Source organism: Rutidosis leptorrhynchoides, chromosome 4, assembly GCF_046630445.1.
Source record: "Rutidosis leptorrhynchoides isolate AG116_Rl617_1_P2 chromosome 4, CSIRO_AGI_Rlap_v1, whole genome shotgun sequence".
In the NCBI taxonomy this organism is placed as follows: domain Eukaryota; kingdom Viridiplantae; phylum Streptophyta; class Magnoliopsida; order Asterales; family Asteraceae; genus Rutidosis; species Rutidosis leptorrhynchoides.
In genome coordinates this window covers 168,635,520-168,651,330 of record NC_092336.1, presented here as the reverse complement: position 1 = coordinate 168,651,330, position 15,811 = coordinate 168,635,520, and the positions used below count along the sequence as shown (strand labels likewise).

Here is a 15,811-nt window from a genome sequence, read left to right as displayed (position 1 = left end):
AGTCAAATGTAATGAAACAGTTCTAAAATTTTGAGATTCAACTTCATAGACTTTGCTTATCGTGTCGGAAACGTTAAATCATTTAAAGATAAAGTTTAAATTTGGTCAAAAATTTCCGGGTTGTCACACAATGGCTCATACTATAAAAATCATATCATAAGTGGGTTAATTTCAAACACTTTAGTAGTCCAAACTATTAAACTATAATCTCTAAAAGTTTATGGGGTCCTATTATTATATTTAGTGGTGTCCTATACGTAAAAAATAAAAATTTTGTGATAAATTTCGAAAAACTAGAAGTGTCACGGAACCCCGCGGATCTTCACTTTAAGTCGCCACTGATCAAGTGTTACAACGTTAACGCTTGTAGATTTTTTATTTAAAATTTTACAGTACTTATATTAAAATCTTTTTAATAGATTATCCAACTCATTTAAGGTGTCATTGTAGCAGTAAATTCTAATAGAAAACTTGATATAAATACATGTCACTCATTAATAATTAGTCAGAAGTCAAAATATATTTTTGTTAGGAGAATTATTGGAAAACAACTTACCTTTTGTAAAAATGTGAAACTTAAATCGCGTATTTTGAATCAAAATCACATCTTCAATACGCGGACGATACAATGTATTTTGGAGAATGGAGTTCACAAAATTTTCGGACGTTGATTAAACTCCTTAAATGTTTTGAACTAACTTCGGGCCTCAAAGTTAACTATAAAAAGAGTAAATTATATGGTGTGGGAGTTAATAATTGTGAAGTCGAGACTATGGCAAAACAATTCGGGTGTGATTTTGATACATTGCCATTTGTTTATCTTGGATTACCAATTGGGTCAAATAAATAAAATAAGTGGTTGGGAACCGGTTATCAGAAAGTTCACAAAAAGGCTTTCTGATTGGAAAACACGTATGATGTTGATTGGTGGACGCCTAACTCTTGTTAAATCGGTGCTAAATAGTCTTCCGTTGTACTTCTTCTCACTCTTCCGTGCCCCGTCGTGCGTGATCAAAAAACTCGAGAGCGTGAGACGTAATTTTTTTTGGGCGGGGTCGGGGAATGACTCAAACATTTCTTGGGTCAAATGGGAGGAGGTTCTTTTACCATACGGGGAGGGCGGGTTAAACTTGGGCTCTTTAAAAAGAAAAAATTTGGCTTTGATCGGCAAATGGTGGTGGAGGTTTTTAACCGAACCCACCACTCTGTGGGTCAAAGTTATTTCGAGCATTTATGGCCCCTCGGGTGGGTTTGATTTGGACCGAAAATATAAACTTATTACATGTAACTCTACTTGGGCAAATATTATTAAAGCAGGTGAACATATTGACTCTATTGGTGTTTCGTTTAAAGACTCTTTCAGTACATCAATCGGCGACGGGTGCAACACAAGGTTCTGGTCAGACAATTGGGTGGGCTCGTCCACCCTCAAAAACAGGTTCGGAAGACTTTTTCGGCTTGATCAAGACCCTAATGCGATGGTTAAAGACAGAATCAACCGGAATGGCTGCGGACTGTGGGAATGGATCTGTGATCCTGCACGTCAAACGAGAGGTCAGTTTCAAGAGCTATGCGATTTGATTGCGGGTACTAGATTGATTGATAAACCGGACTAATGGGTTTGGAAGTTAGGCAGGAATGGTAATTTCACTACAAAAGAATTATCATGTCTGCTTGATTCTAAATAATTATGTGTCGGGTCGAACTTTGCGGATACATTACGAAATAATTTTGTTCCAAAAAAAGTGGAAGTCTTTGTTTGGCGTACGAGAAAGAAAAGAATCCCTTCACTTATAGAATTGGATAAGCGTGGAATCGATTTACACACCGTTCGTTGCCTACTTTGTGACGACGATGTGGAATCGGTTGATCACGCCATCCTATTTTATAAGCACGCGTTTGATGTTTGGTCTAAAGTATTTGATTGGTGGGGCTTGAATATGGCTCCGTCTCTAAGTATTAATGAAATGTTCACGGCTTCTCCAAGTATTGCGATGTCGGAAGTTGGTTCTATGGTGTGGCAAGCTATGATTTGGACATGCGTGTATCTCATATGGTGGAATCGGAATCAAAAAGTCTACAACAACAAATGTTGGACACCTCCAGTTGCTCTATGTTAAGTACAAGTTAAATCGTTTGAATGGATTTCGAAAAGGTGTAAAACAAAAAAGATTGAGTGGCATGAGTGGCTTCATAATCCTAAAAGTATTATTGTATAAATTGTTAACTCAACGCCTCGTTAGTTAACATTGTGAGGATAGGGTTATAAAGCTTAATGTCGTGTGTGTTGTAAACATTGTATTGTTTCTTTTTGTGAGCTAATAAAATTCTACGGTTATTCAAAAAAAAAAAAAAAAACAAAAAACAAAAAAGCAAACGTATCAATTTGTTTTCTATGATAAAAGGTATCGAGTTTTTTTGACCGTGGCGATTGCTTACGTGATGGATGAATCATTGTAAAATTCAGTATATACAATAATTATTACACGTCATCGATAAAAATGCCATAAGTGAACCACCACATTCCCACGCAAAACATTCTCAGCAGTTTTCCATTTTCTTATCAAAAACTATCGAGTTTTCTTTTTTTCTTGTTTTTTTTTTTTTACCAAATAGATACTCTACATTTTATTTTTTATGAGAAAGTAATTGAATATTATAACCAGGTATATTAGCTGAACATGTTGAAAGTATATTCCACGGTATTTTTATGTTATATTAATATATAAGCTATACCAACGGATCTTCGGTACCGCGGTTACACTTGTGTACTCGCAGGGCTAGAGGTCTCGGGTTCGAACCTCGTCACCCGCTCTAGGAATTGAAATATATTCCTTGAAGGTGGCCCAAAGGGAAGGTTTTACCGACCCGCTCCGGGACTAAGGTCCGGCCCGCCTGTCCCTCGGGATGGTTTAAGGGTCGGATCCTCATAGTGTGGTTCGGGTTTCCTGCCCGAAAGCGCGCGTGTGTGTGCAAATGATGAGTGTCGTTGAAATAAATGATACGCTGATGCAAGCTTGCCTTTAAAAAAAACATTAATATATAAGCTATTTATTTATTTATTATTCATACCTATGGAGTACTGGATATCCATTGATAACTTAAATTATTATATTTATATCATTACAAATATTACATGTCTATTTTGATTTATCAAAAGAGATTTAGTGAGTATAGATAATAGTTTGTTAGTGAATGATAAAGTAATTTATAAACTATGGCTATAGTTAAAATGGATATTATTATAATTGAAAATAAAAGAAAGTAAGTTGAAAATTAAAAATACTTGCTCAAGTGTTATAACTTATAACGTTAACGCTTGTGGATTTTTTTATTTAAATTTTTACAGTACTTATTAAAATCATTTTAATAGATTATCCAACTCATTCAAGTTGTCATTGTAGCAGTAAATTCTATAAGAAAACTTACTATAAATACTTATGACTCGTTAATATTTAGTCAGAAGTCAAAATATATTTTTGTTAAGCGAATTATTGAAAAACAACTTACCTTTTGTAAAAATGTGAAACTTAAATCGCGTATTAAGTGGATTATTACTCATTAACAACTGTTAGATATATTATTTTTAGCAAGACACATTTTCCCTTAATAAATTGACATAATTTAAAAAAAAAAAAAAAAATCCACACAAAGAACAAAACTTGAAAAAGAAGAGAAAAACCCCACCGAAATTTTAATTTCTTTCCAACATTACATACATTTTTTAATTAAAAAAACATTTTTTTTATTTCTTTTATTTTGTCTTATACAGTTTTTTGTTCTATAAAAACTCAACATCCTTCTCTCTCTAAACTCCCCCCACAAGATTTTGATTATATTTCCTCTCAATCAAAACAAAATACTGAAGAAAATGGAAGAATTTGCATCTTTATGGAGTTATCAGGAGGTGGGTTATGCTTCATTCTCTGTTTTTTGTCAAAATATAGAAACTTTACTCTGTTTTTTTATATAATAAGGACTTGTGTTTTTCAGCCATTGTTGAGTTCTTTTGTAATGCTTTACTACAAATTAAACTAAAAAACAATTACTTTTTAGCTGGGATTTTGTTAATTAGTTGAATATTCTCATTTCTAGCAATGTTCAATTGTGTTTTTAATGGTGAACTTGAACTTTGCAAAATAATGATATTGGCTTATTAAAATCATCTTTAGAATAATATAGCTCTAGTTTTTTCTTCATGGTTTGCTTATATGAAGTAATTGATTACATTTTTTTCGTAATTGAATTTAATTTAAAAGTGAATTTGGTCTATATAAGATTTTAATGATGAGATCCATGTGGATTTTGGACTTTTTGGTCTGATTAATGTGCTTTGATTGTGAATTTTAAACAAAAAGTTTTTATTTAATGAAAATTCTTTTAAAGTTTATTGATCAGTTCATGTATGCTATTGTCTTTAATTGAGTTTGCATGAAGTTTACATACTTATTCATGCAGTAACTTTTTTTAGCCATAGATATCTGTATTTACACTTAGGTTCATAAAGTCCAACTCTCATTTTACACTAAGAATTTAGTAATTTTTTTATTGACATTTTTATGAAATTTTCATTTTTTATAAGTTTGTTTGCTTTTGTAATTTCTTTACATATCCCATCAAAAACAGTCTTTTTGTAAATTATAGTCTTTATTGATGTTGATTTATCTTGCCCACATTTAAACAACTTTCAATTTTAAATCATAAATGTCATTTTTAATACATCAAGATTGTTGTTTTGATGGGTATATTGTCTGCCTCTAGGTAGTATAAAGGACAATAAGATTCGATTCATCGATGTTTCGATCAACATTTCGTTTCGTTAATTTTTAATTTCTTGCATCTTACATTGATACAATTTGATTTTTCAGAACATTGATGATCTCAAACAAAAGCTTTTCTACACAACACTTGAATTAGAGGCCGTAAAGTCCGAAACACAAGACGAAATTAAAAGAAACAACGATTCGATGAATCAATTGCTACAACTGTTAAAGATGACTTGTCAAGAAAGAGATGAAGCAAAAGATCAACTTCAAAAGCTACTAAACAAAATAATGCCATTGAATGAGCAACAAATCTTTAACGCTTCAAACGCGCCAATTCCGAATTGTTTCACAAGTGATCAAGTTCAACAACTTCATCAAAGCACATTGATGATGCCAAATAAAGCGAATTCAAGCGTTACAGAATCAAATAGTTTTTCTGAGGCTTATAATCGTAGCTCGTCTCCTGTTGACTCGCTTTTTGACCCCATTTCGTCTCCTGAGTTTTCAAATGTTAACGTTGAAACTCAATTTGTTCAAGATTATAACCAGAAAAGCAGTTATTCAACCACCTTTAACGGTTTGAACATGCCAAAAGTGGATCAAGCTACTTTAATGATGGAGGGTATGATTAAAGGCAAAACTTTGCCACAAAAGGGAAATTTACTGCGAGCCGTAATTGAAGCGGGCCCACTTTTACATAACTTGCTTGTTGCGGGCCCGCTTCCTAGGTGGCGTAACCCGCCCCCACTTCAAACATTCAATGTCCCACCTATGTTGACTACAATTGATCATATAACTGCAGCCCAAAAATTGGATATGGGGAGCCAAAAACCGATGATGGTGTTGAAACCTTCGCAACCGTATGCAGAAATGGCTTGTGGCGGTGCTTCTCAGATACTGGCGGCTGGTGGTGGTAGCGGAAGCGGTGGTGTTTTGAGTTTTGGGGATTTTAGTTTTGGTAGTAATTTTCAAGGGAGGATGATGACAGGTTGTTCTGGTGGTAGTAATTTTGGCACAATTCAAAAGAGGCAAAGGTTACATTAAGAGGAAAACACATTTATTTATAATTTTTGTAAAGGGTTATGATATATCATTATTATTATTATGGGTATATATGGTGAATTGGTGATACCCTGTAATTGGGATTTTAGATTCTGTTACAGTGGTGTAATTCATAGTTTTAAGATATTATGGTAAGTATAGTACTATTTGTTAATGGTGAATTGGTGATACCCTGTAATTGGGATTTTAGATTCTGTTACAGTGGTGTAATTCATAGTTTTAAGATATTATGGTAAGTATAGTACTATTTGTTAATGGTGAATTGGTGATACCCTGTAATTGGGATTTTAGATTCTGTTACAGTGGTGTAATTCATAGTTTTAAGATATTATGGTAAGTATAGTACTATTTGTTAATGGTTACATCATTACATTTCAAATTTTATCTTATTCTATTGAAAATAAACAATTTGATTGGTATTGCAGATACATGCTTACATAATTTGAATTTTATTATAGTGACAAATTTTGTAACATAGTGAATATTGTTAGTTTTGTAGACCCATATATAATGTATCCTTTACTTTTCAAGTCGTTTTAGCAATGTTTGGTAAATCAGATCCATATACATAACCCATCTTTGTTCTCTTCTTAAGTATCCCCTATTCTTATCAATAATGAAACTCGTTCGACAATTGCCAAGCTGTACCGGATCAGTATTAGTCATTATAGGCATTGTTTGAACTCCAATGTCTCTAATCGGAGAAAGTTATAAAAAAAAAACATCACTACAATTATGTACATACACAGCCATTAAAATATAATGAACAGAATGGCAGGTGCATTGCTGCGGGAAATAGTTACGCTCTATATCTTAAACCTAAAAAAGAATAATGAAGTCATCGTGATGCCGTGCTGACATAAGCGCATAAGCGCCAATACTTTTTTCAAAAGAGAAGTTACTATATTACCCTGCTGGTAAACAGAGTCAAACGACCAGGGGCGGCAAAATATGGGTACAAGGTGGACATATGTCCAGGGCCCAACTTTTTAAGGGGTCCAAAAAATTTCTTTTCCTTATACTAGTCCATGTAATTTTGAGCCTTTTTGCTTTATTATCCTTGGGCCCAAAAAAATATTATCCTTGTACGGGTCTTGGGGCCCTTTTGCTTCGCATCGTCTCGGGCACTCAAATTCTCGGGACCGGTCCTGCAAACGACAATGCCCAAATGACAACAATAGTAGAAAGTTGTAGTATAGATATACAATAAGATAAACTAACAAACAGAGAAATGGGTAGAATGGGTCAAAAGTTCACCAACGGTACTTTATTGTATGTATATGTAATCTGCTACAGTAAATAAACATTATTAAAATGATTCGAATCTTGTACTCCGTAATAAATAATATATTTGTTATAGTTATGTTTGACACAAGAACTAATAATGCAACATTTAAGAAACGGTCAAAGGAATTTTGGGTCATCCCATCCCAACCCGTTTGAGCCATATAAACATCTACCTGTATTGACCCAAACCTGTTTCCACTTCAAGATCTGAGAGTGATCGATAGCATTGAGCTTTAAATAAACCCCATTTTCGACTAGCTTCACAATGACTATATGTTCTGTTCCTTGTACAATTTCTAACAACAGAGTACCTGTTCATCACTACTCTTTATGAATGTGCAATTAACTGAATGCATCTTATACCATAATAGATATACATTTGGTATTTTTTCATTTCAAATATAATGCTTGTAAAAGATTTTTATGTTTTGAAGTATGCTGCAAGCTAAACACTACTTTCCAATTTTTTTTTTTTTTTTCCTACATAACTGAACGCTAAATTTGGTTTTTAGCTTTGGATAATAGATTTCAATCCAGTATACATGTTAACAGGTAGCAGGTTTTTTATAAGGCGCGCGTCCTCAATGTGCCCAGGCACATGTATCCTGCATTCAAACCCGATGCTGTTCTCAGGGGCGGAATATAGTAAAGACGGGTAGGGGCACCCGCCCCATCTGGATTTTCAAATAATATAAATTTACACTAAAAAGAAAGTTTTACATATCTGAAATATTCAGGTAACTTACTCATACTACGACATTCATTTTACGTAGTTTTTAGTGTTTGTTAGTTCAGTTTAGTTTAAGTTTTCATTAAGTTTGTATTTGTAGATTTATCTTGTTAAATAAGATGAGACATAACGGAATCAGATGGTTAAAATTGAGGCTCATTACATTAACTGCAAAATCTGTTTACAGTTGTGGCTACAAAATCGGTTTACAATTGTTCCATCAAATTTTTAAGCTATAAGACCTCAAAGAACAATTTGATTGGTACTGCATATACATGTGTACAAATATTCAATCTTATTCTTATTGATTATAGTAAGAATATTTGTAATAGTGTAAGTTTTATAGATCTATATTTAGTGTATCCTTCAACTTCTTTTTACCAAAATTTGGTAAATCAGACCCATATATATGACCCATCTTTGTTCTCTTTGTTTCTAAGTATCTCCTATTTTCATCAGTAATCGGAGTCATTACTGGAACTCGTTCAACAATCGCCAAACCGTAGCCTTTCAGCCCAGTAAACTTAGCCGGGTTGTTAGTCATTAGTCGCATCGTTTGAACTCCAATATCCCTAAGCATCTGTCAAAACCATAAAAACATCACTACAATCATATAATAACCTGTAGATACAGCTATTATTGCCCCTACTCTTTTTAACACTACAAAACAATAAAAAAATTAAAAAATTATTATTATTGATTAGACTAACCTGTGCGCCGATACCATATTCACGTGCATCGGGAGCAAAACCGAGCTCTAGATTGGCTTCTACAGTGTCGTGACCGAGATCTTGCAAGTTATACGCTTGTAACTTGTGTCCTAATCCAATACCTCTACCTTCGTGTCCTCGAAGGTAGATAAGTGCCCCTCTCCCCGTTTCTTCGATAATTTGCATTGCTAACGCTAATTGGTTTCCACAATCACAACGGGCGGATCCAAATACGTCACCCGTTAAACATTCTGAATGAACTCTTACTAACACATCACGCCCGTTCCCAATGTCTCCCTGTTCACCATAAAAATCAAATCACAAACAAAGATCCTCTCAAATCGAATTTGAAAAGTTATCCAAATGGACTTAATGATTATCGACCCATTAGCCTAATTGGAAGCTATTATAAGATAATTGCAAAGATCCTCTCAAATCGAATTCGAAAAGTTATCTCAAAAGTCATCGGATATGAACAAAGTGCTTTCATAAAAGGTCGGCAAATTCTTGATGGTATCTTAGTTGCAAATGAAACGATAGAAGAGCAAAAAAGCAAAAAGGCTAAATGCTTAATCTTCAAAGCCGACTTTGCTAAAGCTTTTGATAGTGTCAATTGGAACTTCCTTTTTGAAGTAATGAAATACATGGGTTTCGGGTCAAGGTGGATCGCTTGGATAAAAGCGTGTCTCAACTCTGCTTCCATATCAATTCTAGTAAATGGATCTCCAACAAAGGAATTCAATCTTGAGAAAGGTGTCCGACAAGGAGATCCGTTGTCTCCTTACTTATTCATTATGGCGGCCGAGGGATTAAATCTTCTAATCAAAAAAGCACTTGAAGTCGGGACTTTATAGAGGTGTCGAAGTTGGCGATGACAAAATCATAGTCTCACATCTCCAATACGCGGACGATACAATCTTTTTCGGAGAATAGAGTAGAGATAACGCGCGCAATATCATGAAAATTTTAAAGTGCTTCGAAAAACTTTCGGGATTGAAAGTGAACTTTGCGAAAAGCTGCTTGCATGGGGTAGGGATATGCAATGATCAATTGGTAGCTCTTGCATCCTACATGGGATGTGTAACAGGAAGCATTCCTTTCAAATACCTCGGGCTCCCGATCGGTTGTAAAATGAAAAAGAATAAGGATTGGGATTTTGTCGAGGAAAAGTTTAAGAAAAAATTGGCTAGTTGGAAAGAAAAATCGATGTCGTTTGGTGGCCGAATCACTCTCGTTAAGTCGGTGCTTAGTAGCCTCCCGTTGTACGCTTTCTCCCTATTCCGCGCGCCATCGTGTACCATCAACTCGCTTGAAGGTTTGAGACGTATTTTTTTTTTGGGGCGGGTCGGGGGATAAATCCAATATGGCTTGGGCAAAATGGGAAATCATTCTTAGTCCATACGGGATGGGGGGTTGGAATATAGGATCTTTAAAAGCAAAAAACTTGTCTTTACTAGCTAAATGGTGGTGGCGTTTTCGGACGGAAAATGAAAGTTTTTGGGTCAAAGTAGTCAAAAGCATTCACGGGTGGGATGGGGGTTTGGGTTCTTGCGAAAATACTCAAAAGACTAAAACCTCGTTATGGAACGATATCAAAAATATTGATAAAGAATTGGCCAAGTTTAATTTTAACTTGTCTAGTTCTTTCGAAAAAGTCATATGTGATGGAGCAGGGACCCGATTTTGGAAAGACAAATGGCTTGGTGATAATCCTTTATGTATTACCTTCAAAAGACTTTACAGCTTGGAAGACAACAAGGAGGTATGCATACGAGACAGAGTGCAGCAGCAAGGATCGATATGCTCGCTGAATTGGAATCTAAACAGGAACATAGCGGGTCGAACTTATTCGGAATTGCAGGAGCTGAAAAGTATGATTTCAAACTTCAAATTCGCAGACGGCCAAGAGGATTCATGGAACTGGAATGTTAATGGTAAATACATCTTCACAACAAGCATGCTAAAAGCTATTCTAGACGAAAAAATCCTCCAAGTCACGACTTCTCAAAGAGAAACTAATCGCAATAATCTTATTCCTCAAAAGGTAGGATTCTTCGTATGGAGGGCTCAAAGAAATAGGTTGCCGGTGAGAGTGGAGCTTGACAAGAAAGGTATAGATCTCGACTCGGTGAGATGTCCAATTTGTGACAACGCGATAGAAACAATCGATCACTGTCTTGTTCAATGCTCATATGCGAGGGATGTTTGGAATAGATTCTTTAATTGGTGGAACGTTAGATATCCGAATGATGCAACTCTAAATGAACTTCTTCAAGGCAATTCCCATTTTTCTAACAATCAAAAAATCTCGAAGATATGGCAAGCATCGTTATGGGTATGTTCCTATAAGATATGGCAGACACGAAACGAAAAGATCTTCAAGAACAAGAGTCGGCTCCCTTCAATCTTAATTCAAGAAATTCAAGCAAAGAGTTTCGAGTGGATCGCAAATCGAGCAAAGAAGTCTTCCATAATTTGGTTGAAGTGGATCTCAACCCCAAGTGATATTGATGACCCAGGGTAGAATGGCATAGAATTTTTTCGTTAGTATTCGATTTCGATTTGTATATATCTAGCTTTCAAATGTATTCTTTTCTCTTTCGTTTGTTTTGCTCATGCTTCCTTAGCATGGGTTGTAATTGTAAGTCATGTTGCAAGTAATGAAATGATAGTTTGGCTTTTCAAAAAAAAAAAAAAAAAAAAAGGAAAGAACAGAATTTTCAAAAAGTCAAATGACACATTTACTTTGGGGGCGGAGAGAGCACTACTTTACGGTTTATTTACTTTCCACTTCATGATTGGTCTGTTTTTGTTTACATCTTTTAATTCGGTAATTAAATTTGTTGTTTTTTGTTACTTAATCTGAAAATTGGTCTGTTTATAGCATAGATTCAGATACCCCTTCAGGTTAAGAGGCAAATGGAAAAAAAACTTATTAGAGAAAAAAAGTAAGCATCCCCATCCCAATGGCAGAAAGACTAATAATGCAAATTAAAAATTAAAGAAGTTGGACAAAAGAAGTTTGGGTCAACCCATCCCACCCCTTTTGATCCATACGAGCATTTGCCCGTTTTAACCCCAACTCATGTTCGCAAATGACTCGCGCATGTTTCCTCATGCACAAACTTCGTACCTTTACAACGGCTATATGCTCAGTCCCGTCTAATTTTGAGCGGTAACAATGAGCTTCAAATAAACCCCATGTCGTAGGTAACCTAGAAATCGCGGTTTTTTCAACTAATCTTTCCCGCTTTCTTCTATACCTATAATTTGATGAAAACTGATTACAAAGTGTCAAAGAGCGTGTATACAGAAACTGTGATATATAAGGTAACGGGTCAATCGGGCCCGTTTCAACATACCTGATGAGATCAGTGATCAAAACAAGTGGGATCTTGTGGTCAAGTGCTAGCTTTCTTAGATGATCCAACCCTGCAATCGAACCATCTTCTGGATTGACAATAGTCGAAAGGACCGAAACTGGATCCAGACCCGCAAGTTTAACGAGATCCACGGACGCCTCAGTATGACCCGCCCGTCGTAGAACCCCGCCATTTCGGTATTTTAAAGGAAACACATGGCCGGGCCTTCTGAAACTTTTGGGCCCGGAGCTACTAGAAGCTAAAGCAAGAATCGTTTTCGCTCTATCTGAAGCTGATACTCCAGTTGATGTATCATCTGCATCCTTGTAAAATAAAAAACACAATGTGTGTTTAAAACAAATTCAAGAAACCAAACAAAATTAACTTTAGCGCAATGCAATTAGTATAAGTTTTGTTTTTAGCGCGTGAGTATTTTACCGTTACAAACATTGATTACTTACTTATCGTATTAGCCCAATGCAATCATAAGTACTGTTTTGTTGCACCATATTTACCTGCACTTTTTGATTATTATTAACTTTAACCTTAACTTTAACTTTAACTATTAACTCTAATAATAATAATAATTACTCCAATAAGATAATATTTATTTTACTTGAACTTCTAAAATGCAAATTTAACTAGGTTTGTTATTGAAATTTTTTGGCAGCAAAACCAAAAATTGAATTGAAATCAAAACTAAATGAAATCGAATTCATATTTCAAAACCAACACTGAAATCAATCTGAAAACTGAATTTGAATTCGATTTGGTTAAAACCCAAAATTCAAAAAATTATAATCTATCCAAATAAAAAATTAATTTAAATTTGACTTTTGTTTTCGTTTGGAAAACATTTTGTAATCTATATATTTATAATATAGTTCAATTCGGTTTTTAGGTTTAACCGAATTTAAATGTAAAACCGAAAACAAAATTAAGATTTCTATGTCAAACCATAAACAGAATTCAAGTTCGGCGTTTTTTCGGTTTTCATTATGTTCGGTGTTCGTATTAGACGGTTTGGAACCGAACATTAAACGTTCCTAACTTAATGAAAATTTACCACGGTAACAGTGAACGATGGAGCACAAGAATTGTGTTCGCTTTCTGGTGACATTAAAGGAAGATTTTGCCTCTGGAGATCATCTGACGTCATGCCAACCGATACAATACCCGACCCGTGTCTCATTACAAATCCTATACTTTCTGGCGCAGCAAAACACCCTGCAAACACAAAGTTCCCTTCAATATCTCCGTTTTCATCGTCCACAACGATCACAAACTTTCCGTTTCTGAGTGCTTGTAGAGCGTCTTCGATCGAAGAAAAGCCTTCTGATGGACAATCAGGATCACCTTCAGCATCACTTGTAAAAAAGTCTACTGTCTCTGGTGTTATTTCAGCATTAATTGTATTAAAAGGTTGTGAATTATCATTTGAAGGTGATATGTGATTGAAAATGGAACCATTTTGATTGTTGTTGTTGGTGGTGTTTTTGAGTGATTGGCAAGTGATCAAGTTTGGTGGTTTGTGGGTGGAAAGTGGTGGTGGTTTGGGTGGTGCGAAGGTGGTGGAGAGTGGGTGGTGGATGATGATGGAGTCCATGGTGGTGATGGTGGATTATGGTGGTCGGAGATGGTGGTTTGTGAAATGATCAGAACCTTTGTTGTGGATGTGAGTTTGTCTAACGTGGCTTGTTATATGTTTCCTTTATCCAGAATGTTTTAATGGATTTCGTATCGTTTCATTATTTATCCATTTTATTTTATATGGATATGGAAATGATACATTTGCAAATATATATTTTCATTTTTTTTTTTTTTTTTTTTTTGAAAAGCCAACAGATAATTATATTATAACCAATATAAACAATGTACAACCGGAAACATACAGATAGTCTTTTAGGCGACTCGAGGGCTCTGAGAGGAATATAATATACAGGACATGACTAAATTCTATACAACAAAAGGATAAATGAAGAAGATACTTGGTCGATAGAGATGCACGAAGGAGAAGTATGATGTAGGAAATTACTCACTTACTCAATGATAACCACGTTTAGGAAACAACTTGAAAAGACAAGCCGGGAGAGATGCGATCAAGCAGTGCCGATGAGACGGCTACAAAGCCAATCGATCCCCCCCGCTTAGTTCCTTAGACGCAGAGATCAGAGAGGAGAGAGCAAAAAAACCTACACATTAGCTGAAACCCTCTTTTGTTAATGCCTTACGAATGGAAGCTATCGGATTGGTTAGCCAATGCAACCAATCTAAGGATAATTTCTTGCTGCGGGAAGTGATCCACTCATAACTTTTTGATTGTATATCGGAGAGAATTTTTGGTGGACTCACGGGGTTGTTTCCGAAGACGTGATCATTTCGGTTTTTCCATATAAGGTAAAACGATACCCATATTACCGCTTGCCATATGGAGGCTTCTAATGGTGAAGAGAAATTTGGATTCGAAGCTTTTGCGAGGTCAGAGAGGCTGTCTAGCTTTAGATGATCTAAGTTCCACCAATTTCGAATTTTGTTCAAAACATCAGAAGCAATCTTGCAATTTAAAAGTGTATGTTGGAGTGTTTCAATGTCCTCGTCGCATACCGGGCATCTAGTTGAATGAAGATCAATGCCCCTCTTATCGAGTTCGGTACGTACCGGTAGTTTGTTTAAAGAGGCTCGCCAAATAAAAATACCAACTTTTTGTGGGATCAGCTTGTTAATGCACGTTGGGGCAGGAGATGTGCGGTTTGCAACCGCAAGTTCTTCAAGGATTGATAAAAGTGATTTTGATGAGTAAATGCCATTATTTTGAAACTTCCATATCCAAGAATCATATTGTTTTCCAGATGGTGTATACGAGGATATTCGGTCCATCAGACATGCGAAGTCAGTAGCAGCACGCCACTTAGGCTCGGAGGACCATTTCCAGCAGGTTGTAACAGCGCCATTATTCCACGAGATTCGATCAGCTATGCTGCATTCCTTGTGTATTTCCAATCTATATAGCCTCGGGAAAGCAGCCCTGAGCGTACCTTCACAACACCAAGAGTCGTTCCAAAAGCTCGTATTCGTTCCTTGACCTATAACTTTAACAAACGCATTAGAAATATCGCACCCTAACTTGGTTAGGGTGTGTTCCACATTAATTATGTTAAACCATGTTCTACCCGAAAGTTTTTTAAGATTGAGGTTTGAAGATGTCGACATACACCCCAAACCCCCATTTTTTCCATAGACACTTTTGATGATGCGGGCCCAAAATGAGTTATTAAAATTGAGAAAACACCACCACCATTTAGTGAGCAGAGCAAGATTTTTAGACTTAAGTGAACCAACATTTAAGCCTCCGAATTCATAAGACATCAAAATTTGATTCCAATTTACCCATGCCATTTTTCTTTGATCAAAAGAACCCCCCCAAAAGAAATCACGACGCAACCCTTCTAGTTCATTGATAACGCTAGACGGGGCCTTGAAAAGCGAAAAATAATATAATGGGAGACTACTTAAAACCGATTTGATTAAGGTGAGTCTTCCTCCAAAAGAAATGGATTTCGCTTTCCAATCCGTAAGGCATTTTTTAAATTTGTCATAAATGGGTTGCCAGCTTTTTTGAAGTTTTAGATTTTCCCCAATTGGGAGGCCAAGATAATTAAACGGGAAGAATCCCTCCTTACACCCAAACCATGAGGCAAGTAGACTTAGTTCAGCGTTGGAGAGACCAATTCCAAATACACAACTTTTACTCAAGTTTATTTTTAGACCTGACAGATCTTCAAAGCATTTTAAAATTTTTAAAGTATTTCTTACTTCCACTTTGTTCCATTTTCCAAAAAGAATTGTATCGTCAGCATATTGAAGGTGAGAAACTGTAACTTTATCATGGCCAAC

The 15,811-nt window shown here is 35.6% G+C and overlaps 3 protein-coding genes across 3 annotated transcripts; 2 read left to right on the top strand and 1 right to left on the bottom strand.

Annotated features, from left to right (window-relative positions):
* Positions 1–737: 737 nt before the first annotated feature.
* Positions 738–2,120, top strand: LOC139841209 (uncharacterized). Its single transcript, XM_071831437.1, has 2 exons — positions 738–1,587; positions 1,747–2,120. Exons 1-2 carry the CDS (start codon positions 738–740, stop codon positions 2,118–2,120), a joined length of 1,224 nt encoding a protein of 407 aa, XP_071687538.1.
* A 1,709-nt stretch (positions 2,121–3,829) lies between these two features.
* LOC139844422 (uncharacterized) lies at positions 3,830–6,185 on the top strand. The gene is made up of 2 exons (XM_071834649.1): positions 3,830–3,907; positions 4,869–6,185. Exons 1-2 carry the CDS (start codon positions 3,872–3,874, stop codon positions 5,808–5,810), a joined length of 978 nt encoding a protein of 325 aa, XP_071690750.1. The 5' UTR covers positions 3,830–3,871; the 3' UTR covers positions 5,811–6,185.
* A 1,808-nt stretch (positions 6,186–7,993) lies between these two features.
* Positions 7,994–13,653, bottom strand: LOC139904245 (monofunctional riboflavin biosynthesis protein RIBA 3, chloroplastic-like). Its single transcript, XM_071886192.1, has 5 exons — positions 12,984–13,653; positions 11,918–12,240; positions 11,689–11,818; positions 8,556–8,852; positions 7,994–8,425 (listed from the first exon to the last, which is right to left on the bottom strand). Exons 1-5 carry the CDS (start codon positions 13,521–13,523, stop codon positions 8,186–8,188), a joined length of 1,530 nt encoding a protein of 509 aa, XP_071742293.1. The 5' UTR covers positions 13,524–13,653; the 3' UTR covers positions 7,994–8,185.
* Positions 13,654–15,811: the final 2,158 nt, after the last annotated feature.

Bases quoted from the DNA above. Each gene is read 5' to 3' on its own strand.
- LOC139841209 (XM_071831437.1), top strand. From the start codon at position 738: ATGGTGTGGGAGTTAATAATTGTGAAGTCGAGACTATGGCAAAACAAT. The intron at 1,588-1,746 runs GTACTAGATTGA...TTCCAAAAAAAG, and splicing joins GCTATGCGATTTGATTGCGG to TGGAAGTCTTTGTTTGGCGT.
- LOC139844422 (XM_071834649.1), top strand. From the start codon at position 3,872: ATGGAAGAATTTGCATCTTTATGGAGTTATCAGGAG. The intron at 3,908-4,868 runs GTGGGTTATGCT...TTGATTTTTCAG, and splicing joins CTTTATGGAGTTATCAGGAG to AACATTGATGATCTCAAACA.
- LOC139904245 (XM_071886192.1), bottom strand. From the start codon at position 13,523: ATGGACTCCATCATCATCCACCACCCACTCTCCACCACCTTCGCACCA. The intron at 12,241-12,983 runs GTAAATTTTCAT...TTATTTTACAAG, and splicing joins CATCGTTCACTGTTACCGTG to GATGCAGATGATACATCAAC. The intron at 8,426-8,555 runs GTTAGTCTAATC...TGGTTTTGACAG, and splicing joins AATATGGTATCGGCGCACAG to ATGCTTAGGGATATTGGAGT.